The sequence below is a fragment of the Bubalus kerabau genome, chromosome 1 (genome assembly GCF_029407905.1).
Source record: "Bubalus kerabau isolate K-KA32 ecotype Philippines breed swamp buffalo chromosome 1, PCC_UOA_SB_1v2, whole genome shotgun sequence".
NCBI lineage: Eukaryota > Metazoa > Chordata > Mammalia > Artiodactyla > Bovidae > Bubalus > Bubalus kerabau.
In genome coordinates this window covers 22179932-22207259 of record NC_073624.1, presented here as the reverse complement: position 1 = coordinate 22207259, position 27328 = coordinate 22179932, and the positions used below count along the sequence as shown (strand labels likewise).

The window sequence follows — 27328 nt, the reverse complement described above, 5'->3', positions numbered from 1 at the left end:
CTAAATAAACTGTTGCTTACAGATGTAACTATTTGTACTTTTACAGTCTTCATTCAATGCACCCCTGCTTGGGTTATATATTGCGCAGTTCTTTGTATTTACAGTGTGAAATAAAGGAAGTCTGTAATGAAGAAGAAATTATTAGTATATGGGAACAGGAATGATCAAATCCAAGGATAAACAAAAAGAACAGAAAAAGTTTTGATGCCAGAAACTTACAGATCTTGGGAGAGAGTAGAATTGTCCTCCCACAACCAGGCACGATGTTCTTCACTGTAAGAAAGTCCAATCCAGTAAAAACTGGAACTGAACTTCATAAAACCCTGCTTGGAAACAGAGATGAACATATTAACCTATTTCAAATCTACTCTAGGAAACATGTACTTTTAAGAAGCTCAGTTTCCAGTATCAGATTCAGTTTTTCAATTCTATCAGGTTGGTACAAAAAAGTAATTGTGGTTTCAGACCATAAATGTTAAATTGTTATAACTAAGCTCAAACACATCTTTCTTAACCAAAATAGGAACCGTGACAATCAACACGTTTTTGCCATCCATAATCAAGTTTTTTTTTATCCCTGTAGCATAAAAATCCATATTTTGGGATTTGACAAACTCTTGGAAAGCATTTTCTGCCTCCTGTTGTTTGTGGAAGCATTTTCCCCACAAAAACTCATGGAGATGCTTGAAGAAGTGGTAGTTGATTGGCAAGAAATCAAGTGAATATGGCAGATGAGGCAAAACTTTGTAGCCCAATTTGTTCAACTTTTGAAGTGTTTGTTTTGCAACCTGCAGCCAGGCATTTTCATGGAGAAGAATTGGGTTCTGTCTGTTGATCTGTCAGCTGCAGGCATTGCAGTTTTTGGCACATCTTATTGATTTGCTGAGCAGACTTCTCAGATGTAATGGTTTCACTGGGATTCAGAAAGCTGTAGTGGATCAGAGTGGCAGCAAACCACCACACACTGACCATGACCTTTTTTTGTTCCAAGTTTGGCTTTGGGAAATGCTTTGGAGCTTCTTCTTGGTCCAGCCACTGAGCTGGTCATCGCCAGTTGTATAAAATCCACTTTACATCACACATCACAATCCCCTTGAGAAATGATTTGCTGTTGAATAGAATAAGAGAAGAAGACACTTCAAAATAATGATTTTTTTTTATTTGCTGTCAGTTCATGAGACACCCACTTTTAGAGCTTTTACACATTTCTAATTTGCTTCAAATGCCAAATGATCACAGAATGGTTAATGCTGAGTTCTTGGAAAACTCCTTGTGTGGTTGTAAGAGGATCAGCTTTGATGACCCACTCAATTGGTCGTTGTCAACTTCTGATGGTCGGCCACTGCACTCCTCATCTTCAAGGTGCTTATCTCCTTTGCAAAACTTCTTGAACCACCACTGCACTGTACTTTTGTTAACAGTTCCGGGGCCAAATGCATTGTTGACGTTGCAAGTTGTCTCCACTGCTTTATAACCCATTTTGAACTTGAATTTAAAAATTGTTTAAATTTGCTTTTTGTCTAACATAGTTTCTATAGCCTAAAATAAATATAAAATAAACAGCAAGTGATGTCATTAGCAAAAAAACATAAAGTGAGAAATGCATATTAAACGGTATATAACATAATCACATTTATTTAAGAATGTTTTCCAATATCCAACAGCAATTTTCAACCAAGCAAAACCACAATTACTTTTGCACCAAACTAATACAAACTAAAATCATTTTTAACTTCTAATTTAGGAAGTGTAGTCAGTCATTTGCCTCTTGTTTCTCATTCATAAAGCCCATTTCTAGAGGAAAAAATACCACAAAGTCTCACTTCTTAAAGGAATGAAAAATGTCATAATGGGTGTTAGAGTTTTTATGGAACACTTCCTTCATAGGGGACCATCAGTCAAATCTCATCCCAATAGCACATTGAGGGATAGATCTTAGCACAGGTTCTACAGGGAGCTAGAGAACTTTTACTAAAGAACTAATTGTTTTATAATATTCTACATATACATTTCACATTACACCCAAGAGTGATAACAAAAGCTATATAATTACAAAATAAATTAGAAATTCAATTAAAGAGCTAAAAATAGGTTATTTTTAGCTAAATTAGGTTATTTTTATTTATACTTTGAATTATCTTTAAAACTTTATCTGTACTTTATCTGTCAACACTCCTATAATGCAAATCTTTGAGAAATTTTGGGTTCATTTTGTAATGGTTTCAAAGTATAAGATATTAGTTCAAATATAATTATCTACTTGTTATCTGATTAAAGACTTGAATCAAAGTATTCAGCTTACTTAGATAATATATTTCCTAAATCGAAGAAAATGTAGAAAATCAAAATTAAATACTTGCCAGTTCATTTCTGTTTTGTATCTGAAGTAGACTGGAATTATGAGAAACACAAAAATCCCTACTGTCTTTCCATGTTTTTACTGCATTAGAGATGAAATAACAGTTGCATTGGTAGCCAATCCATTTTTCTTGGCAAGAATAGCAGCCAGATTCTAAAAGAAATGATAAAACATGACTGGATGACATTGGAGGTTCAATTTTTTTTTTCAGTGTTATTTACTTTTTCAAAAATCATTTGTTATTCATGTATATTACCATATGTAAAATAGATCACCAGTCCAGGTTGGATGCATGAGACAGGGCCCTCAGGGCCGGTGCACTGGGAGGACCCTGAAGGATGGGATGGGGAGGGAGGTGGGAGGGGGGTTCAGGGTGGGGAACACATGTACACTTATGACTGATTTGTGTGAATGTATGGCAAAAAAACACAATATTGTAAAGTAATTAGCCTCCAATTAAAATAAATTTTTTTTTTTTTAAAAATGGTTCCTACATGTCGCTTATGGTGTGGCCAAAAATATAAATAAATAAAAATTTTAAAATAAATCAGCAACCAAAAAAAATAATTTGTTACTTATTAATCTTTTCTATAAATATTCTTTGAGAATTTACTGCATACACCACAGTTCAAGGAATATTAATTTGAACAACTCAGACATGACATGACCCTTTTTCCTCATAGAAATTATATTCTAGAGATAGGGGTAGAATTATATAAGTTGCCTTCATTTATGAACTATAGTGATAATTTGGGTAAGTATACAAAGAAATTCAGTATGTTCAAATACAGTGTAGCAGGTGGTAGGATGGGGGGCAGTGATAAGAACCTTTTTAGAGAAAGCGACCCAAAGTTGATCTCTGCTGTGTAATTAAAAGTAGACTATGCTGGCATTCTGTTTTGTCATTTTCTTTGTCCATTTGTCTTTTGCATCTATGCTAAAATTGTGACTGCTCTTATGCCTCGGGGTGAGTATTGCTTTTGATCAAAGGCAACATTTACATAAATCACAGCAAAATGAAAGCAAATTTTTGGTTAAAAAAAAAAAGAGAGAGAGAGAAAGTAAATTAGATGAAAAAGATATGTAAAGAAGGAAATAATTTTAGCACATTTCCTGAGTCACAAAAGAATTCTGAGGACTTCCTTGGTGGTATAGTGTTTAAGACTTTGTGTTTTAAATGCAAAGTTTCTGATGGCTGGATGGGAAACTATGATGCCATATGCCACATGATGCAGTCAGAAGATTTAAAAAAAAAAAAAAAGAATTCTGGATACTTTATTTTCAAAATGAAAGTAAAAGAATAATTAGCTTGATATTGGACCATTCAGTTTACTAGTGATAATGTCTTCAACAACACTCAAATCTTTGTCAAATGAATGGTGCTGAAATTTTAGAGTAGAATGGTGATTACCAGGGGATGGGATGTGGCACAAATGGATTTGTTGAAAGGTTCATGGGAATTCCTTGGTGATCCAGTGGTTAAGATTCCAAACTTTCTCTGTCTGGACTCTGGTTCAATTCCTGGTCAAGAAACTATGATCCCACAAGCCACCTTTTGTGGCCAATACCAAAAAAAAGAAAAAAGGTATATACTTCTCCAGTTAGAAAATTAATAAGTTCTGGAAATCTGCTATGCACCATTGTAACTAAGGTTAACAATACCGTATTACTTACTTGCGAGTTGCCACAGAAGCAGTTCTTGAATGTTCTCACCATGAATAGCAATGATAGTTGTGTGACATAATGGTGCTGTTAGTGAATGCTTTGGGATAATAATATTGTAATAATAAGTGTACCAAATCAGCACATTGTACACAAAACGTATTGCTAAGTTGTGTCTGACTCTTTTGTGACCCCATGGAGTGTAGTGACCAGGTTCCTCTGACCACTGGATTTCCCAGGCAAGAATACTGGAGTGGGTTGCCATTTCCTTCTCCAGGACATCTTCCCCACCCAGGGATTGAAGCCATGTCTCCAACATTGTAGGGGCAATTCTTTACCGCTGAGCCATGGGACATTAAATTTATGCAATGTCCTTTATCAATTGTATCTCAATAAAGTTGGAAAAATGCTCAGGGGAAAAAATGATACAAGTGAAGAGATATATGAACACAGAAGACAACTTGGAGAGCATTTGAGTATAAAATTACATTTAGAAACTAGGACTTTTGTTGGGTGATAGGGTGAGAAACCAGAGTACAATGTGTTGAAGAGTAAATAAAAGATCTTCTAGTTCCAAAAAAAAAAAAAAAACTAGGACTTTAAGCTGACTTTCACTGGTTAAGTAGGGTTTAGAATTGCATTAATCTCCATGTTACTTTCTAAATTATGGAAGAAGCAGAGGTAAAGGTAAAGAGATACAGAAGTATAGGTTATCAACAAACACAAGCAGGTAATTAGAATTAGCTAGAATATTTACTGCAACTTATTTTTTGCCATTTTTTATTTGCAATTTATTTTTGTTATAGTATATACTGTAATTTTTGTGTTTATTTTTACATGATCACTCACACTGGAAAATATGTCATTTCAATATAATAATTTTCTTATGTAATTATTTAATTACATAAATAGTATATAATGTATTTAATACATTCTTATTAAATACATTTAATACATGTATTTAATACATTCTTAAATGAACAATGAAATGGGACTATCCTACAAATACCACATCAATCGGTATGACTGTGTAATAATTTTCCTATTATTTACTTACATAAATAGTATATAATGTAGATAATACATTTTTATTAAATAAATTTAATACATGTATTTAATACATTCTTAAATGAACAATGAAATGGGACTATCCTACAATTACTATATCAATCAATATGACTGTGTAATATTCCATCAAGCTTCTGTGTGAGAAAACCAAGAAACCGTTTATTTCCTTCTCTGCTGCTAAGCCACTTCAGTCGTGTCTGACTCTGTGTGACCCCATAGACGGCAGCCCACCAGGCTCCCCCGTCCCTGGGGTTCTCCAGGCAAGAACACTGGAGTAGGTTGCCATTTCCTTCTCCAATGCATGAAAGTGAAAAGTGAAAGTGAGGTCGCTCAGTCGTGTCCGACTCTTAGCGACCCCATGGACTGCAGCCTACCAGGCTCCTCTGCCCGTGGGATTTTCCAGGCAAGAGTACTGGAGTGGGGTGCCATTGCCTTCTCCATTTCCTTCTCTACCAACACAAAAATTTTCCAAAGTGTGAAACCAACCTTCACTGAGATCTGTGGAGGGTCCAAGCTGAACACTTTGTTTAGTAAGTGCTGTAAGAAATGATAAGAAATTTACTTTGTCAGATAAACATTTATGAAATAACAAAATATTGTTGTTCAGTCACTAAGTCCCTGTCTGACTCTTTGCGACCCCATGGACTACAGCACACCAGGCTCCTCTGTCCTCCACTCTCTCTGGGAGTCTGCTCAAATTCATGTTCACTGATTCAGTGATGCTCTCTAACCGTCTCATCCTCTGCCACCCCCTTGTCCTTTTGCCTTCAGTCTTTTCCAGCATCAGAATCATTTACATGTTATCAAAATGAAACTTTTCTTATAAGATAGCTTCATCACAATTTTGATTTTTTTATATAGCCTTGACTATAAAAACTTACAATTTTTCAACAAAACTCCCAAAGTTACCATCAACAAAAGGCATATTACTCCTAAAACCCCAGAAATCAACCTCCATGGAGTGGTCTGAAAACCTGTAAAGAAAGAAAGATAGGGTAATGATTTAAAGAACAAACACGGGAATTCTTAAAAGCAGAAACCAGTGAGAGGATCCAAAAAGTGCTTTGGCTTGATAACCCAATCATTTTGCCAGAAAAAATGCTGGAAAATGAAGATATTCCATTCAGAACTCCACTTGTTACCAACATTTTTATATAATGTACTTTATTCCTCAGTGAGATTATCCATACATTTTCCTCTTTATCCTATCTCAGTATTTACCTTTAATTTTTTAATTTGGCAAAGAAGCTTAGAGATCTGTAGTAACAAGAGATCAACAGGCACCAAGTTCTGGTTAATGGGCTGATATAATGAATTTATTTTCACAGAAACAACAGCAACAAAATCACAAGATAGAATGTATGACTCCCATTAAGTAGATCAGAAAACGTACTGTCCGTTAACAAGGTTATTTTTCTCAAGGTTCAAAGCTATTAAGTACCCAAGTCAGAATTCAGATAAAAGCTTTTCTTGACCTAGAGTCTCTCATTTAATATATTCTATCATTGTCACAAAACTATTACAATAGTTGGGAGTGTTCAGTTCAGTTCAGTTCAGTCGCTCGGTTGTGTCTGAGTCTTTGAGACCCCATAGATTGCAGCATGCCAGGCTTCCCTTGGGAGCATGCCCTTCTGCTAATCTCAACATATTCACTGCTCTAAGAAATGTCAAGCTGCTGATAGCCTTGTAGAGGCTGTACTAGGAAGAGAAGATATGGGAGTACTCTGGACCTGGTGTGGTGAGAGGCTCCACAATCAACGTACAGGTAATACCTTGAGCGCTTGACTTTATTTCCACAATACGTTAATTTATGACACATAGCATTCATTTTTACGGGAACCATTTTTCACATATACTACATTTTCTCATGCCAAAAATTGCTTGCTTACAAGACCTTCCCCCTAAAATAATCTAGCATCAGGAGGTTGTGTATTAACATGAGTGCACCCCAAAGTGCGGTGTCTTGAATAACAGTGCAACGTGTCAAAATGTTAATCTGGATGATTCTGGGGTGTCATAACACAAATGGCAAATTTTAAAAAGCACTTTCAAGCATTGAGTTGTTAACATTTAGCATTTTCTATTTAAGTCCAAGCTAGAATTATACTGTTTACATTTTTTCCTTGTAAATTCGGAGCGCAATCAGAATTTAGAGCTATCCTTGTCAGAATCGACTCTTTAAATCTGTTGACAAAACTTCACAAAGTCATTGCTAAGTTACAGAATGAAGAATCAGAAAAGTGAAATTGAAGTAAAAAGTGCTGAAACATGGGAAGCCTAAAACTGCATCCTTTTTATTAAAGCCTTCCCTGAAATCAGCCATGCTCATGAGATATCTTTCCTGGCTGTTTTCATTTTTTTCATGTTATGTCTTGGGATGCACATACCTGCCATGTGAGATGTTGTCCAATGTCAATGAAGGTAAGACACGATGGATGCTGATTCCGAGAAATGAGATTAGATCCAGAAGCTAAGCTGGAGGCTAAGGAACCCGAAAGTTATGAAGAAATCCTTTAAAATAAAAAAAAAAAACAACAACTGTGTATCAAAGTGTGTTCACATCTTCTGCCGATGAGACATGGATGTGTAGTATGAAAAGAGGCAGTAAAATCATTGTCTTCTAAAATGCTTCAGGAACCACAATACAGGAAATTCTCACTGAATTTGCATAATGCAGACCCTTTGACTATCACAAATTAAGTGAGAGGAAAAAAATTTGTCTAATGTTTGAACATCAAAGTCATCTAAAAAATTACTTGGAAAATGGAATATATGGGCAAACCAAAGGTAAATTTACTTAGTGTAAAAAAACTGACACTGAATTTTCCTTTTTTAATAAGGAGAAATATTTATTATTTGCTTTGTGTCAAATATAGATTAAATAAAGAGGGATATATTAGCTTATTTTTATCCCTGGATATGACTTAATAATAAAGATAAATAAATATGCTTGTTTTACCAATGAGAAAAGTAAGGTACAGTAAAGCTAAAGTACTAAACCAAGTTTACTTATGTTTGAAACCCTGGTAGTCTTTCTCTACAGCACGCATGACCTGTATTTTAAATCAAGCCTATCTCTCTGGGTCTATAAGTTGTGTTGATTTTCATTTATTATTTTTAATACAGAGTGATTAGAACTTCTCATCTCTCATCTGTGTTTTTGATCTCTGCCACTTTAACCCAAGTATGGAAGGCAAAGATATAAAAGGTAGAATCAGAAGACTTCCCTTGATACTAGCCTTGAAAATTTCTTTTAATAATGGACTCTTTATTTTTACTAATATGTTAATTATTATAATCATTTATTGTGTATCTAATTCAGATAAGAGACTGATAATTCAAGTCCCATATTTTTGTGCTCAGAAGCATAACCTTAATAGTAGGAATTTCAGATGGGGGCAGATAGGAAGATTAAGAGCCAATAACAGAGACCTTGATCTACGGTTAAGTGTCTGGTAATATAATAGACTGTTCATCCACATACAAAATAAATTCTCAAATTTTTTTGTAATTTATGTAGTTTATTTTTAAGCATTATAATATTACTATATTACATAAAATGAATCCCAGTCCCTGCAGCCCCATGACACAAAAATTCATATATTTGTTTTTGTTTATGCAACTTTGGGCACCTTGCATTTTGAATACATGATATCAGAGTCAGCATTCAACCTCATGCTCCAAAACAATTTTATTTTATGGTAAGAGAATAATCACATGACTCCTCTTTCTGGTTTTTTGCCTATTCATGTATAGAGTTTGAATTACCATCAAACTGCATTCATCATAGAGCTTGAGCTGTCAGAACATAAATGCTTAAGGCAACATTTCCTTCTCAAATTACTATCAGTATCATCTCAAGATGTCTGAATTCAATGAAACTTTGTGGATAAAGCACTAAGTCCAATAGTGAAGAGTCAGTACAGGTTTTGAATGTACCCATAGAAAGATCTTTGCTCTTAAAATTATTGACTCTAAGATAATTCTATATGTTATTTCAGAGATGTGAAAATAACTATATCATTTTTAAATGTACAATAGAAAAGAGTTAAAATTATTACAATTCAGCTTAAGTTGTTAAATCAGCAATGAACAAGATTGAAATTTTACCCTATATTAAAGCTAGATATGGGCTTCCCTTGTGGCTCAACTGATAAAGAATCTGCCTGCAATGTGGGAGACCTGAGTTCAATCCTGGGGTTGGGAAGATCCCCTGGGGAAGAGAAAGGCTACCCACTCCAGTATTCTGGCCTAGAGAATTCCATGGACTGTATAGACATTAGAATTATGATTGCCTTTTTTATCTGTATGATTGCCTCTTTTATCTTTAATCACCTAAAGTGCAAAACATGAACCTAATCTGTTTTTGACATATCACCAGGTAAAAATATTAAATACATACATTTTAGTCATGATTATGATCATTTCATTTTCACAGATATATGGGTGTCTTTATTTTAACGTTTCATAGTGAGATAGTTTTATTCATTGTAAATTTTCCTAAGAGCTTTTTTCTTTAATTTTTGTTTGCAGAATAATTGCTTTACAATGTTGTCCTAAGAGTTTTATACACTTTTTCTGAAAACTTAGCTTTTATGTTATTTGTATAGTTTTTTAAGTCACCTTACTTCAGTTTTATGATGAGCATTTTAGTTATTTAAATATTTATCTATTAATTTGGCTGCAACTGATCTTAGTTGTAGTTTGTGAGATTGTAGTATGTGGGGTCTTCCATCTTCATTGGTGCATATGTGATCTAGTTCCCTGATCAAGTATTGAACCTGCACACTCTGTGTTGGAACTTGGAGTCTTACTCACTGGACCACCAGGGAAATTCCTATAATGAATATTTGAGAGTATAAGCAATAACCAGATAATTTGCTTAAAATTCCATTCAATGTCTAACAATCAGATTAAGTGTTCAACTTAATTGTGTAGAATATCTCAATGTCTATCAAAGAAAGTGATGTGATACCTGCCTTGAGAAAATATTGATTCATATCTACTTTATAACTGAAATACATGGGAATTCTGACTATCTGCATATAAGATAACACCTGAATCTTCCCAATCCATTCTGGAACAGAACTATTTCACAGAGGAGGAATTGACAACGTCAGAAGGAAATGAAGAAAGAAATCATAATAAGATTAAAATTTGAGTATAGTCTTGTAGGATAGACTTGGAAATGTGGAAGTGTGGTTACTATAAAGTGAGAAATAGTTAATAGAACTGCCTCATATCAATAAGACAGAAAAGATTTCAACATATTTTCTCATCTTTTTAAAATAAAAGATGATATTCATACTGAAAAGTAATAAAATCATAACATTTATTACTTATTAGAGGTAACACCCTTGTAACTACCACATCAGTCAAGAAATAGAACATTTCCAGGATGTTCAATGTTTTGCTCATTTAGCTTTCTAATTCCTACCCCCTTTCTCCTTCCAAATATCTCTACCACCTTGACCTCTAACACTGTGGTTTAGTTTTTCTTGTTTTTAAAATGTGTATAACCAGAATAATATAAAAATTTTGGTGTCTAGTTTATTTTGGTCACATCCTTGTGAGAGTGATCCAAGAATTCCTCTCCGTCTTATTGACCCTAACTAAACTAGATGCTTGGGCTTCTCTGGATTGGAGGAGGAAATGGCGACCCACTCCAGTATTCTTGCCTGGAGAATCCCAGGGATGGGGGAGCCTGGTGGACTGCCGTCTACGGGGTCACACAGAGTCAGACACGACTGAAGCGACTTAGCAGCAGCAGCAGCAGGGCTTCTCTGGTAGCTATGCTGGTAAAGAATCTGCCTGCAATGCAGGAGACCCCAATTTGATTCCTGGGTCGGGAAGATCCTCTGGAGAAGGGATAGGCTACCCACTTCAGTATTCTCGGACTTCCCTGGTGGCTCAGAGGGTGAAGAATCTGCTTGCATGCAGGAGACCTGGTTTTGATTCCTGGGTTGGGAAGATCCCTTGGAGGAGGGCATGGCAACCCACTCCAGTATGCTTGCCTAGAGACTCCCCATGGACAGGGGAGCCTGGTGGGCTACAGCCCATGGGGTGACAAAGAGTTAGACATGACTGAGTGATTAAACATAGCACAGCACAAGCTAGATGTTTCAGTTCAGTTCAGTTCAGCCACTCAGTCATGTCTGACTCTTTGCAATCCCATGGACTGTAGCACACCAGGCCTTCCTGTCCATCACCAACTCCCAGAGTTTACTCAAACTCATGTCCATTGAGTCAGTGATGCCATCCAACTATCTCATCCTCTGTCATCCCCTTCTCCTCCCACCTTCAATGTCAGTGAGGGCTTCCCAAGTGGTGCTTGTGGTAAAGAACCTGTGTGCCAATGCAGGAGACTTAAGAGACACAAATTTGCTCCCTGGGTAGGGAAGATCCCCTGGAGAAGGGAATGGTAACACACTCCAGTATTCTTGCCTGGAGAATCCCATGGACAGAGGAGCCTGGCCAGCTACAGTCCATAGGGTCGCTAAGAGTCAGACACAGCTGAAGTTACTAAGCATTCATGCTTGCAAGCTAGATGCAAATTACTACTGTGGCCCACAGATAAGACACATGGATTGACTGAAATCCATGGGGGCCCATATGTGATACTGTATCCACTTGGATGCTGAGGTGGAGTCAACTCTACCCAAAACAAAATGGCTAGCAGTGATGATCTATAGGAAATTTTAAAATGCTGAACTTCTAGAATGAACTTTAGGAAAGTAGTGATGCCTATCAATAATGTTTCATGTTTGTCTTCGCTTTGTTTTGCTATTTTCTCAAGTTTACTCTTTCTGAATGAATCTTCCACTGATCTACATGTACAAGTTTACTTTGAAGCACAATGAAAAGATGAGAACAATCTTTTTGTGTACCTATTGTAATCAACTAAAGTACATATTTAGGGGGGGTTGTGTTTAGAAATCTTCAAGTCTAAATTCAGCAAGAAAGAATGTTTATAATAGAGGCACAATGAGTTCCCTGAGCTTTGATCTCTAAACATTGAGCGCATCCACCATCTCTGAATTTACTGTTTCTGATGTGGAATGAACCTCTTGTTAAGAATATAGCAGAATTTGCTTTAGTGAAAGAGTTATTAATAGTAGTGTAGCTGAGATATAAGGAGGACAGGAAAGTGAGAATAGTTAGAGTTAACACAAAGAGAATAAGCATACTGACTTCTGTTAACTCTCTTTGTTTTCACTTTTTATTTTGAAATTAACATAAATTGACAGGAAAAATACACAGTACCAGGATCTCCCTTGTAATAACTTACATAACTAGAGCACAACATCAAAACCAAGGTACTAACATTAGTTCAATCGATAGCTCTTATTTAGGTTTCACATGCATATGTGTGTGTGTGTGTGTGTATATATATATATCCATATATATACAAATATATGTGAGTGCTCAGCCACTAAGTCATGTCCAACTCTTTGTAACCCTATGGATTGTAGCCCACCAGGATCCTCTGTCCACGGGATTTTTCTGGCAAGAGTACTGGAGTGGGTTGCCATTTCCTTCTCCAGGAGCTCTTCCCATCCAGGGATCAAACACACATCTCCTGCATCTCCAGTAGGCAGATTCTTTACCACTGAGCCACCTGGGAAGCCCCATATGTGTATATAGTTTTATATGATTTTATCACATATGTAAATTCATGTAAGCACCATCACATAATCTGTTTTTGTATTCTATAAAATAATTTTCACCAATTATTTTATTACTCTGAAGTGATATTATTAAAGGCAAGATAAATAACTGAAACCTTGTTTATCAATTTTGATTTTAATGAACTGGTTTAGTAGGGGAGAATGTTAACACTTACTGAGCACACATAACATACTTACTATAGTGTTGAATATGTATGTTTTATATAGCTTAAGTAGATAGATTATATTTAATCCTAGGGAAGTATTTTGGTATTTCATAAGTTTACTGATGCAGAAATTTATTAATACACTAGAAATTCTGTATGAAATACCTTCTTTAGGGTGAAGATTACACAAATATATCTAGCAATAGAAAATCATTTAAACTCCCACCTCTGAATCAGAGAAGGCAATGGCACCCCACTCCAGTACTCTTGCCTGGAAAATCCCATGGGCGTTGGAGCCTGGTGGGTTGCAGTCCATGGGGTCTCTAGGAGTCAGATACAACTGAGCGACTTCACTTTCACTTTTCACTTTCATGCATTGGAGAAGGAAATGGCAACCCACTCCAGTGTTCTTGCCTGGAGAATCCCAGGGACGGGGGAGCCTGGTGGGCTGCCGTCTCTGGGGTCGCACAGAGTCGGACACGACTGAAGCGACTTAGCAGCAGCACCTATGAATAGGGCTTCCCTGGTGGCTCAGAGGGTAAAGCATCTGCCTGCAATGCAGGAGACCTGGTTCAATCCCTGCGTCAGGAAGATCCTCTGGAGAAGAAAATGACAACCCACTCCAGTACTCTTGCCTGGAGAAATCCCATGGATGGAGGAGGCTGATAGGCTACAGTCCAGGGGGTTGCAAAGAGTCAGACACGACTGAGTGACTTCATTACAGTTAAAGATCCTGACATCATCTAAAGTTGAGTAGCTGGCCTCTTACTGGTCATTCAGTTCCACTGAAGAAAGTTTTGTAAGAATTAATTGGGGTTGTTCTTTAACAGGTCTTACTCTGGCTTTCTCTAAGAAGTAGAGATGATCACCTCGGGGCTTCAATCAAGTGAGAAATATTTGGTATTGGTGAGAACATGATTTTCAGATTTTATTCAACATATTATTTTAATTTGATCTCTGACATGTTACCCACTATCTTTATATTATTGGTTTTGGATACTGCATAGTTGTTTTTACAAGTATGGTATCATTTTACATTTGCAATTTTACCTGACAGTTACAAATACAATCATAGATATTGACCAGACATATTACACAAGCAAATGTCCCTTTTTGCATGAAGTTAAAAGTAGCAGGGGTGCTGGTAGTGCTCAGCCCTGTTCAGTTCTTTGAGACTCCATAGACTGTGTCCCTCCACACTCCTCTGTCCATGGAATTTTCCGTGAAGAATACTGCAGTGAGCTGCCGTTTCCTCCTCCAGGTGACCTTTGCAACCCAAGGATCGAACTCACGTCCCTTGCATCTTCTGCATTAACAGGTGGCTTCTTTACCACTGCACCACCAGGGAAGCCCTACCAAGAGTACTGCTTCCCATCAAAAGACATAAAAAGGACAAGCGAGCAAGAAAACCACAGCAGCAGCCAATTCTGCATCTGGTTCAGGTATAACTTAGACTCAAAAAAGAAATAAAACAATGTGAAAATTTTGGACATATCTAGATCTTTCTCAGCACTTGACTCTGCCTGACAGCCATTTTATAAAGTGAGATGTCAACAGAGAAAAAAAGCATTCAAATAATAATGATCTAACAGCTAACATATATTTTGGATAAAACTCTGGCACTCTCTGATTGTGTGGAGTTAGGAGAGGTTTATAAAACCAGAGTGATGAGAACATACAATTTGTTTCAAAATTTAACATCAGCCCTTAAAGCAGGGATCCCCAGCCTCTAGGATCTAGTGCCTGGTAGAGCTGATTTAATAAGAATAGAGATAAAGTGCACAATGAATACAATGTGCTTGAATCATCCCCAAACCATCTCCCCCAACTCAGTCCATGGAAAAGTTGTCTTCCATGAAACCAGTAACTGGTGCCAAAAAGATTGGGGACCTCCGTCTTGATGTTCATCTCTTCTAATTGATAAATTCCATCACCTGAGACGTAAGCAAAGTGTAAAAGCTTCACAAAAGGGCTGCAGAGAGCTTGCTTTTTGGCTGCAGCTGTGGCTTGTTGCCCCCCACACAGCTGGAAACAGTGCCTCTGTGGTGAGCTGTTGGAGAGCCTTTGGGTTCTCACTAAACAAACTGGTCACTTTTTGAGATGGAAAGCTCAAGTATTTTTTACTAAGTATCATGAAAATGGCACTGAACATCTTTCTTGGCCTTTAGGCCAAGCTTTTCTACACTGAAAAGCTCTACAGTCAGAATCTGTTGATGAAATGGGCATAAAGAAAAAGAAAGGGGAAATAAAAGGATTCTCTAAGAATAATAAGATGTATCAGTACCCAAACATGAGATGATTCATCAATAAAAATCTGTCAGTTTCAAGAATTCAACTTTTAACTTTTATGCAAAGCACTCAACCAGCAGTGATTATCAATTTATACATTACCAAGTTCCACTAGCCTGAAATGAATCTTGGGAAAAAAGGATTCACATAAAAGATTATTGTTAAAATTTTATAATTTATTCTTTAATTCTTTAGTTGACAGGTGGTCTATAATTTATTATAGTTAACATACTTAATAATTATCTGTAAATAGTAAGCTATTTTGGTATTTATGCCAGTTTCATGTGAGGTATTTTGCATAATTTACCTTTATAATCTTCATTTACCCTGTTATTATTAGCATTATTTCTTAAATTTCATAGCTGAAGACATAGTATTATCAAAGAGATAAGCTCCAAGTCAACTAATTAGCAATGGCTAAGCTGAGTCTCATTAAGTTCTGTCGATCAATAATAGATAAAACGCGGAGAGTCACTTTGCATACTAATAGGAGAATATATGCTATTTTGCTTCAGTTACCCTGGTAATTTTGAGTTTTTATTTGATTTTAGATACATAAATAACCACAGATGTTTTGGATACTACTACATATGCAAGCATGTAAATACTTACATAGTAATTAATATTACATAGTAATTACACTGTAATTCTATATTTGCATACTTATACAGTATATACACTACATGCATCCTTGACTATGAAATATCTGATTGTTCTCATGGAGGTAAAACCCAGATTTGGACAAATAATTAAACCAGGCTATTACCATAATTTTTGTACAGCCTAAGAGTAGTTTTTAAAGTCTCAGGAAGCTTTTAGTTATATGCTTTGTCTCCTGGTTTCTCTATATTCATGCCTTCTGCCTTTTAGGAAACACAATTCAATTTTTAGAAATATCCGTCTATATATGTGAATTTCATGATAATTTCATACATAAAATAAATTCACTTGAAGAGGATATTGGCACCAAGATGGATGGTCCTTTTTAGAATTTATCTGTATTTCTTTGAAGTTAGATTTCATGGGGGGAAAAGAGATTTTACCTTGTTCCCTCCTTCTACTATTTGTGTGTTTGTGTGTTTATATGTGAGCATGGGTGTGGGTGTATATGTTGTAAGAGAGGTGAAAAATCTTTGACCAAAATGGTGTAAATGCAAAGATAGACGTAAGCTTTATAATTTGACTGTAGCAGTTACAGAGTATTTCCTGTTCACTACATGTGGATGTCATGTTTACAGCATTTCAACAGGCACTAGGGGTAGAATGATGTGAATATATATTTTAAGATCTTTGTTTACTAGAAAGGTTAGAGAATGATAGCGCATTTTATCAACAACATCAGAAAGGTAAATATAAGAATTAGGTACTATAAGTCTGCTTCATGACATAAAGTAGAAAATATGACTTATGACTTCATTGAGAAAAACTTTGTTATATTAAGGAATTTGTATTCTGTTCCCTTAGGATAGTCAAAAAATTCATATCAAATATATAAAGTTCTATAATGTACTTATTTAATATGATTTTTTCTTGGTTATAGACTCCTTCAGAGAATTGAAAACTAAAAAAAAAAGGAACAGAAATGGCCTGTGTTCTATTTACACATATACCTCCTATAGTTTCATTTTGCTTCATTGCACTTCACAGATATTGTGGGATTTTTGGTTTTTTGCTTTGTTTTGTTTTGTTACAGACCAACCACAATATTCCCTTAACTCAAAGCCTAGTCCAGAGCAAGGCTCTAAATCTTTCAATTCCAAGAAAGCTGAAAGGGATGAGGAAGTTGCAGAAAAAAATTTTAAACTAGTGGAGATTAATTTAGGTTGAGGTTTGAGCAGTAGTCTCAAAAGTGGGCTTAAAAGAAACCATGTTGTAAACAGATATGCTGTCATCCAGGCTTTGTTGTCGCACTTATAGAGGATTAATTGAGGTTTAAGGAAAGAAGCTCTCTCTATAACACATGAGTGCCAAGTGAAGCAGGGCTTCCCTAATGGCTCAGACAGTAAAAAATCCATCTGCAATGAGGGAGACCTGGTTCAGTTCCTAGGTTGGGAAGATCCCCTGGAGAAGAGAATGGCAATCCACCCCAGGATTCTTGCCTGGAGATTTCCATGGCCAGAAGAGTCTGGCAGGCTACAGACCATGGGGTTGCAAAGAATCGGACACCGACCGAGCAACTTTCACTTTCCCTTTCTTCACAGCCAAGTGAAGCAACAAGTGCTGATGTAGAAACGAGGCAAGTTTTTCAGAAGATCTAGCTAAGATGATTAATAAGGTGACTACATTAAAAACCAGATTTTCAAACTAGATGAAGCAAACTTATATTGGAAAAGGTGCCATTTATAGCTGGAGAGAAGTCAATGCCTGGTTTCAAAGTTTCAAAGGATAGGCTAACTCTCTTGTTAGGGGCTAATGCAGCTGATGACTTGAAGTAGAAGCCACTGCTAATCTATCATTCTGAAATTTCTAAGGCCCTTTAGAATTATGCTGATTCTACTCTGCCTGTGCTTTATAAGTGGGACAGCAAAGCCTGGATGACAGCATATCTGTTTACAACATGGTTTATTTTAAGCCCACTTTTGAGATTACTGCTCAAAAAACAAGAATCCTTTCAAAATACTGCTGCTCATTGTCAAGTCACCTGAGACATGCAAGAGTCTGATGCAGATGTACAATGAGATTAATGTTTTCATGCCTGAAAACATACACAACATCCAGTCTGCAGCCCAGAGTTCAAGAAATAATTTTGACTTTCAAGTCAGTATTTAAGAAATATATTTCATGAGGCTATGGCTGCCAAAAATAGTGACTCCTCTTGATAGAGCTGAGCAAAGTAAATTAAAAACCTTCTGGAAAGGGTTCACTATTTTAGATGCCATTAAGAACATTCATGATTAGCCAAAAGAGATAAAAATATCAACATTAATAGGAACTTAAAAGAAACTGGTTCCAATATTCATGGATGACTTTGGTTCAAGACTTCAGTGAAGGAAGTAATGGCAGATGTGGTGAAAATATCAAGAGACCTAGAATTAGAAGTAGAACATGGGGATGTAACTGAATGGCTGCAATCTCAGAATAAAACTTGAGTGGATGATTAGTTGCTTCTTATGGATGAGCAAAGAAAGTGTGTTCTTGAGATGATAGCTACTCTTGGTTAAGGTGCAGTGAAGATTGTTGAGATGACAACAAAGGATTTAGAACGCTATATAAGCTTCGTTTATAAAGCAGCTGAAGGTTTAGGGGAGATTGACTCCAATTTTGAAAGGAGTTCCACTAGGGGTAAGATGCTATCAAATAGCATTGCGTGCTACAGAAAAATTGTTTGTGAAAGGAAGAGTCAATTGATGTGGCAAATTTCACTGCTGTCTTATTTTAAGGAATAGCCACAGTCACTCCAACCTTCAGCAACCAAGACTGTTCTAACACTCAAAATTTATGACTTTTAATATTTACAATTTAGCAGATATATTTGAACTATCTTCTCATTCCAAGATTTTGCTTTTTATCCTAAATCAAACCAATCTAGTGAAAAAAAAATCATTTTCAGTTGAATTAAATCTTACAGAGAATCAGAATTCATAACATTATGGACATCAGGGTTGAGCTATGTTTTATTAACTCTGCACCTCCCTCATTGAAGAGCAACAGCAGATGTTCATCTTCAGTTTTTACATTTATATGTTATCTGAATATATACATAGAATCAGGCAATAATTAGATTTATAAAAAATTGAATGCCTCTTAACTAACAGGTCAGAATCGACACATCTGTCTTAGTAGCATGGAAACTGGATCAGTGAGAATATCTAATGAGAACAAGACACACAAAGAATATAGAAAAATAGCAGCACAGAGGATAATACAAATGTAGACTGCTTTGCCTTCAAAACTAATTTCTGATACTCATCAGATGATTCTTCTCCACCCTTCTTCAACATGCTAAATATGAGGTGTCAAAAGTCAGTAGCTTTGGAATTCTCTGGTGGGCCAATGGTGAAGATTCCACCTGCCAATGAAGGGAACAAGGGTTTGATCCCTGGGTTGGGAAGATTCCACATGCACCAGGACAACTAAGCCTGTGAGCCACGACTACTAAGTCTGCGCATCCCAGAGCCCAGATCCTGAAACATCAGAAGCCACCACAGTGAGAAGTCTGTGAACTGCAACTGGAGAGAAGCCCACACTTGCTGCAACTAGAGAAAGCCTGCACACAGCAATGAAAGCCCAGGACAGCCATCAATAAACCAATGAATCAAAGTAATCTCATTAAAATGTGATTTTTTTAATTTTATTTTTTAACTTTACAATATTGTATTGGTTTTGCCATATATCAACATGAATCCGTCACAGGTATACACGTGTTCCCCATCCTGAACCCTCCTCCCTTCTCCCTCTCCGTACCATCCCTCTTTTTAGAAGAATTGTTGTTTTGTTTTTTTTTAAAGTCAGTAGCCTCAAGTGTCTGATTCTGTTTCTTGTTAGATTTGTAAACTTGAGTAGGTTACAAAACTCCTTTAATATTCATTTCCATCGTCTGAAAAGGTGAAACATAATTATAAGCAGTTTTTTAGAAATGCTGTCTGGATTCTGACATGACCCTGACCTCTTGGTCAGACCTCAGTCATCAGTTCAGTGTGCTCCATGTGTATACAGGTGTCCTGGACAGTACAGAATATTTCCAAGCTCGGACTTGCTGATGCTCGACATTGCACTTAACACCTACATTAGGCATGATATGATCATACAGTCCTGGGGATGAGACGAGTGGATGTGGAGCTTGTCTGTTAAGAAAAAAATAAGAAGCTACTATTAAAAATAGTGGGAATTGAAGCAGTTCATCTGGTCAAGGGATGGACTATAAAGCATAAGGAAGAGAAGAGAACAAAAGTGAGATTTACAAGCCTGGATGTGGTGATCGTTATCACTTGAACTGCGTCACTATCATTCGGACAAACATGACCACAGGAAATAGCACTGAGTTCAAAATCATAACAGCATTTACCCACTAAGAGAGGAGGAGGTAACAGCCAAACACACACACACACAAACATGAGGATCATAAAGCATCAATTGATTAGAGTGTAAATACCAGACTTGTATTTTACATAAAAATTATTAACCTGAATTTTCGTCTGATAGAGTGTATAAAAGTAAGTATTTTGTAGATGGAAATAATGAACAAGTGAAGACACAAAAGAATAACTCTGAAGCTGCTTATGGGCAAAGGTGTTAATACCATACAGACATAATTGGGGGTCCTGTTTATACACAACATTGTAAAAGGAACTGTTTCTCCCTAACTTCCTCCAAGTGATGAAGAACTAAAGAGCCTTCTGATGAATGTGAAAGAGGAGAGTTAAAAAGTTGGCTTAAAGCTCAACATTCAGAAAACTAAGATCATGGCATCTGGTCCCATCACTTCATGGCAAATAGATGGGAAAACAGTGGAAACAGTGTCAGACTTTATTTTCCTGGGCTCCAAAATCACTGCAGATGGTGATCGCAGCCATGAAATTAAAAGACACTTACTCCTTGGAAGGAAAGTTATGACCAACCTAGACAGCATATTAAAAAGCAGAGACATTACTTTGTCAACAAAGGTCCGTCTAATCAAGGCTGTGGTTTTTCCAGTGGTCGTGTATGGATGTGAGAGTTGGACTGTGAAGAAGGCTGAGTGCCGAAGAATTGATGCTTTTGAACTGTGGTGTTGGAGAAGACTCCTGAGAGTCCCTTGGACTACAAGGAGAGCCAACCAGTCAATCCTAAAGGAAATCAGTCCTGAATATTCATTGGAAGGACTGGATGCTGAAGCTGAAACTCCAATACTTTGGCCACCTGATGCGAAGAACTGACTCATTGGAAAAGACCCTGATTCTGGGAAAGATTGAAGGCAGGAGGAGAAGGGGTGACAGAGGATGAGATGGTTGGATGCCATCACCAACTCGATGGCCATGAGTTTGAGTAAGCTCCAGGAGTTGGTGATGGACAAAGAAGCCTGGCATGCTGCAGTCCATGGGGTCACAAAGAGTCAGACCCAACTAAGTGACTGAACTAAACTCAACTTCCTCCTGAACTAGTATTATGACAGAACAGTGAGGAGAACAGAAAGTCTTCAAGACAGCCAATTCACATGAGAGGAAAAGAAAGCAGGAATGTGGCAAAAATAATTCCAGAAGAAAATGTGAATCAAACAGTCATGATTTAAAAGCCACCTATTCTTAGCAAGACTATACTGTACTTAAATGTCAGTTTTAGCAGGAACACAATCTGAAGTGAAAACATATTTTACAAATAACAGTAAGGTGCTTTTAAAAATAAAGACATGTTATTCTAATCCAGGTTAACATTAAATATCACCAGTATGCTTAAGCAGGTGACACCAATAGAAACCAAAGAGAGAAAAAGATAGACAGAGACAGGAAAATCAAGCAGAACACATGAGAGATTGTTCTTTTATATGGTGTTTTCTTGCCATTTCTTTAAAGAGTTAGAATGGAAAATTAAATGCTGTTTAAGATATAAATATAGTCTCTAATTTTGTATCCAAAATCCTTGGGGAGAAGTATAATTTAAGATTCACAGTTTTGCACTTTAAAATATAGTATGTACATATACATATATAAATAAACAGTGCCAATGGAATTTGGTGGTTCACCTTATAACCAAGCACATCAATATTTCCTCAGAAAAATGCATCAAACAAAAAACATACTTAGTTCATATTTTGGCACCAAACTTATAAAAATATTTTGCTTTATAAATATGTTGGTTTTAAGCATTGCAGAGGGCTTCCCTGGTGGCTCAGTGGTAAAGAATCTGCCTGCAAAGCAGGAAACACAGGTTTGATCCCTGAGTCAGGAAGATCCTCTGGAGGAGGGCATGGCAGCCCACTCCAGTATTCTTGCCTGGAGAATCCCATGGACAGAGGAGCCTGGTGGGTTACAGTCCATAGGGTCACACAGAGTCAGACATGACTGAAGCAACTTAACATGCACACATTGTAGATAAGTGATTAGAGACTTGTATCTCTCATGTCAGTATACTGAATAAATTATTCCCAATTCTTTCTTTACAAGACATGTTTGAAAACCCACCTCCTAGTTATTGAACCCTTCTACACATGGTTCCGTATTGATAATTAATTCGAGTGACCTTACCCACATTTACAGTAAAGAAGCTGACAGATAGATTAGACAAGACAGGTTCAGTGAATCTCTGTGTTAAGTCATACTTCCGTTTGGGTATGAGAAGTATCTCTTGCAAAACACTCTGGTCTTATGTCCTTGGGAGACCTGGTTTCTTTTATCCTGCATCAGTCACTATCCCTTTCATCCTCCTTAGCCTTCCCCATGCTTTGCTCCTAACTCAGGTGCCGATTCTTGCAACATACATTTCACGGTTTCCATGTGAACCAGCTTCCAGTTCAGTCAATGGGAGGAATTGGCTTGATATTTGGAAGGTGAGAAGTGGGGGAGAAGCCTGGTGTTTTTGCTTTTCTCTCTTTGCTTCAGGCTACATCTCCTGCAGTGGCTACACCTGTCATGTGGCTTTAACTCCTGCAAACAGCAACAGCTTCTCACCAGATAGTGTCCACTGTGGTCCCAGGTCTCATCAAGTGGCTCTGGGGCCCCACCTGCTCCCTTGGCTCCTTCAGCCCTGGGAATGGTCCCATCTTTCTGTTTTACTCATCTCTGGACTGTCTTTCTCCTGTTTGTCTTTCAACCCTGCAACTGCTTTGTAACTATTTCTCTGCATTAAGTTCACTCTATAGAATGATCTGGCCTGGGCTTTGTTTATCTGCCTAGACCCTCACCAGTATTGCAAGGCACACAAAATCTTCCCCATGAAACTTCTAGTACTCTGCCACCAGAAGCTATGGTTCTAACATCTTTTTTCAGAACACCCCTTCCACATCCATTTCCAAGCATCTTTGCTGTACTCTGTGCACCTGGAAGCTAAAGTCTAAAAATTACATCATTCAGGCTTTCTTGCCTTCTGGTTTCTGGCTGGTTTAAGCTCTTAGAAGATATTACCAGGAGATCAGAAGGTGAGAGGGAAAAAAACAGACAAATTATTTAATATTTTCCTTCTTGATGGATAAGTCCCAGCAATGCCTAGAATCTGTCCCTTTAAATGCTTGGTATTTTCTGACCGTTAACAGTGGAACACAACGTGGATCATATCCTGCTGCCCTACACAGTGTTACCTAGGATATAGATAGCTTAAAAAATTTATTTACTTTATTCATTAAGACATAAAGGGACTTCCCTGGTAGCTCAGTAGGAAAGAATCTGCCGGCCAATGCAGGAGACACAGGTAAATCCCTAATCCAGGAAGATCCTACATGCCTAGAAACGACAAAGCCCATGCGCCACAACTGCTGAGCCTGTGCTCTAGAACCCAGAGCCACAACTTCTGAAGCCCATCTGCCCTAGAGCCTGTGCTCCGCAACAAGAGAAGCCACCGCGATGAGAAGCCTGAACACTGCAACGAAGAGTAGTCCCCGCTCGCCGCCATTAGAGAAAAGCCCGCAGAGCAACAAACACGCAGCGCAGCCAAAAATAAACAAATAAACATTTTAAATATATATTTTAAGACATAAAAACTGAGTTCTGATAAAGTGCTTTCTGGAAGTCTTTTTTTCTATTGACTGCTAAAAAAATTTGCTATGTATTTATTATTAAATAAACCATCTGCATTCTGATATGACCCTTTTTTTTTTTTTTTCTGAAAGATTACTGGATTTTTTTCTGTGATTATTTTTAGTTTAAGTGTCACACATCTGGTCAACACACTCTAAATATGTAAAGGTGTCACTAACATATTCACTCACTGTACACCCCTCAACAGAATTTTCCAACCACAGCGTGACCAGCACTTGCCAGGGCTTTTAACACCTCGACCACTCTTGATGTTATTGTATTGCTTCTTGGGTAGTCTAAAAGGGCTTTAAGGAAAGGAGAAAGAAATTTCTGGAAAAAAGTAAGATTCTACTGCAGAAGATATTGAAATGAAAAGCTGTAAGGACCTATGAAATTGGCCAAGAAGCAGTGGATTTAGCTTAAAGGTAGAGAAGCAAATCAGAATGGAAATTTACAAACTTGGACATGGGGATAACTGCCACTTTAACTGTCACATCAGTACTGTTATTCATTGGACATGCATCATCACAGTTAGCAACAATGGCTTTAGAATTAAGACTAAACTTTCTTTTGGAAGAGAAAGCAGGGAGAAATGAAGTAACACAAATGCAAGTATGACTATGTAAATGTTACAGTCATGTTCTAAATGTGTACTTCTTGGAGATTTCTTCTCAATTGAGTATATTAAGGTAACATATTTTGTAAAGAGAAATAATGGGCAACTAAGCACATATATAAAAACCTGTCATACTGTTTATGGAAAACAAAGTATTTTACAATTTTGAACTTCTGAAAAAAATAAAATGGGATGAGGTGAAAGAACATTTTCAGAAAACATATTCAGGCATTCATATTATAGAATCAGAAAGCTAAACCATGATAAAATAATTCCTGAAATTATAAGTAAATTAAACAGCCATGATTTGCAGAATATATTGAAAAAAGTAATTTACTTTTGGCAATCAGTGGCAGAAACTGTACACTTAAGTGGCAGTTTCAGGAAGAATATAGTTTAAAGCTAAGGAATTATTTTGCAAATATTACTAGGTGGGGTTTAAATTCATGGAATAGCCTATATGGGATACACAAGAGAGTAACTACAAGAAAATAAAAAGGAATCAAGACAGCATCAGTTCAGGAATTATTCTTAAATACATGTTGAATGGAACAAGAGGAAGTGAGAAAGGTAGGGTCAAACATTTCTTTTGTGTATTTTTGAGGAGGTCATACCAAAGCCCAACAATACCAGGCACCTAGGTGTGGTTGGACGCATGTAGATGCATCATATACTTTAAATATTAGCCATTTTGAATGGTTTTTCATTCAATATAATGTGCACCAGCATCAGATTGCAAATGTTCTGGAAAGCTGAAAATTTGACAGGTTATTCTTGTGGAGACAAATTGGTATACTTAGAGATACTTGCTGTTGTATCTACCAAACTAAAGCCAATTATTTTAAAGGGACTACAAATATTTGAATATTAAGATTTTTAATACATGCAGGAATCCACAGCAAGTAGGTATTTGCTACTATATTTGATATACATAGACATGTGAGTTTTATAATATTTCATTTATTTATTTTTTTCTAATTGTTATTTTTATTTGATTTTGGTTTCAGCATGAATACAAATTTACTTAATTAGTATTATAAATTGGGCAGAAAATGTTTAGATTTGCATTAATTCTATTAAAAAAGAAGTTATGTAAGAGTAGGCCTGGCCTTCTCAGGTGACTCAGTAATAAAGAATCTGCCTGCCAGTGTAGGAGATGCCGGTTTGATCCCTGGGTCAGGAAGATCTCCTGAAAAAGTATGGCAACCCACTCCACTATGCTTGCTTGGAGAATCCCACAGACAGAGGAGCCGGGCAGGCTATGGTACATGGTGTTGCAAAAGAGCAGGCACAACAACAACAACAAACAACAATAGGCATAGAAATGGGAGCCTAAAGGCATAGAACTGAATAGTTTTGTAAAGCGTATTTTGATAGTCGAATTACATTTCTATTAAAGCTAAAAGACTGTATGGTGGCTAAGAAGTGCTTGGCATGATTTCTTGTGATCTGGATTCAAATTACCATTGACAGAGCAAAGGAGGTGGTTAGAGAAATATGGTCTTGAGTACAAAAATATCCAATTAGTGTGAACTATGTAATTGGACTAAGATTATACAACATTTTCTCAATATATGTAAACCAAAGAACTGTGTATCACAGAGTCACCAAAAGAGCAAGTTAACAATTTTGTATTAAACTTTGGATGACCACTTTTCCAGTCTTTCTTAAAGAGTAATCAGTAAAACACCCACCTCAATATCACCTACTATACTTGCTTCTACTCCAGATTCCTTAGTTTCAGCCCAGACGTTGATTCAGTTTCTCTAGTAGAACATGAGAATCTGAATTTTGGAAATTCTTAAGAATAATTAATACTGAAAAGCACTCTCTGCCTCCATAAACTTCTACCTGAGTTCTTTTAATTTAAATTTAAATTTTCTATCATAAGCCCATTCAGGTTTACCAGAGAAGTACAAAGTCCGTTGCAAAAGAATCAACAAAATATGTACGTCAACATCTTGCCTTTGCCACTATGCTTGTATTCTCTAGTTCTCTTCCTGTGGAATCCCTTATTGACTGAGGACCATTCACATAGTCCTTCACATATTCAGTTAATTGCTTTAATTCTTTTACCTTCCTCCACCTTTCTGCTCTATTTCCAGAGTCTCACTGTCAAATTCTGCTCATAAGATCTGGTTTTCTATGAATGTGTAACTTGTAAAGATATCCAGAATGTCATCTATACCTGTGCCGGATTCATTTCAATGTTTGGCAAAACCAATACAATACTGTAAAGTTTAAAAATAAAATAAAATTAAAAAAAAAAAAGATGGGGAAAACCATGCTGTCTAGAACCTAAAGAGAATATGAAAAGACAAAAAAAAAAAAAAAAGATTTCATCCTGTACCAAACCAGGGCAAATGCCACTGCAGTGAAAAATCGATTGAAATCCATAAAGACAGCAGAGATGAAGTCACCACAGGTAGATATATGGCCCTGGAAACAGAGCTGCCAGAGGAAGTCCTAAGTAACCAGAGGCAAAACACTGACCAAAATCAATACCTTTTACAAGAATGACAGTGAGCTTCTGGACAAAATTTTCCATTACCGCCTTAAATAGATTCCCAAGAAACAGAGTCATCAGGGAAGCCCAATTCTAGAAAGAGAAATACATTTTTAGAATCATTTTAGTAACATTACATTTAAAAAGGCAAGTTATGATTACATTATGAATTAAAAATTAAAACATTTCTTTATATTTTCCCCTTAAATCACAGACTTCTGCAGGGATGATTTATTATAGTCTCTCAAAAACTGTGGAATTATACATACATCTTTAATAGGAATCTACTTCTATGGCATTAATTTATAGTTAGGTTAGTTATACTAAAATATCTATTAAATTAGAACAT

The 27328-nt window shown here is 36.6% G+C and overlaps 1 protein-coding gene across 1 annotated transcript; it reads right to left on the bottom strand.

Annotated features, from left to right (window-relative positions):
* Positions 1–27021, bottom strand: KLRD1 (killer cell lectin like receptor D1). Its single transcript, XM_055550382.1, has 6 exons — positions 26979–27021; positions 5971–6063; positions 5576–5626; positions 2361–2512; positions 220–323; positions 1–121 (listed from the first exon to the last, which is right to left on the bottom strand). The coding sequence occupies exons 1-6, from the start codon at positions 27019–27021 to the stop codon at positions 1–3; spliced, it is 564 nt and encodes a 187-aa protein (XP_055406357.1).
* Positions 27022–27328: the final 307 nt, after the last annotated feature.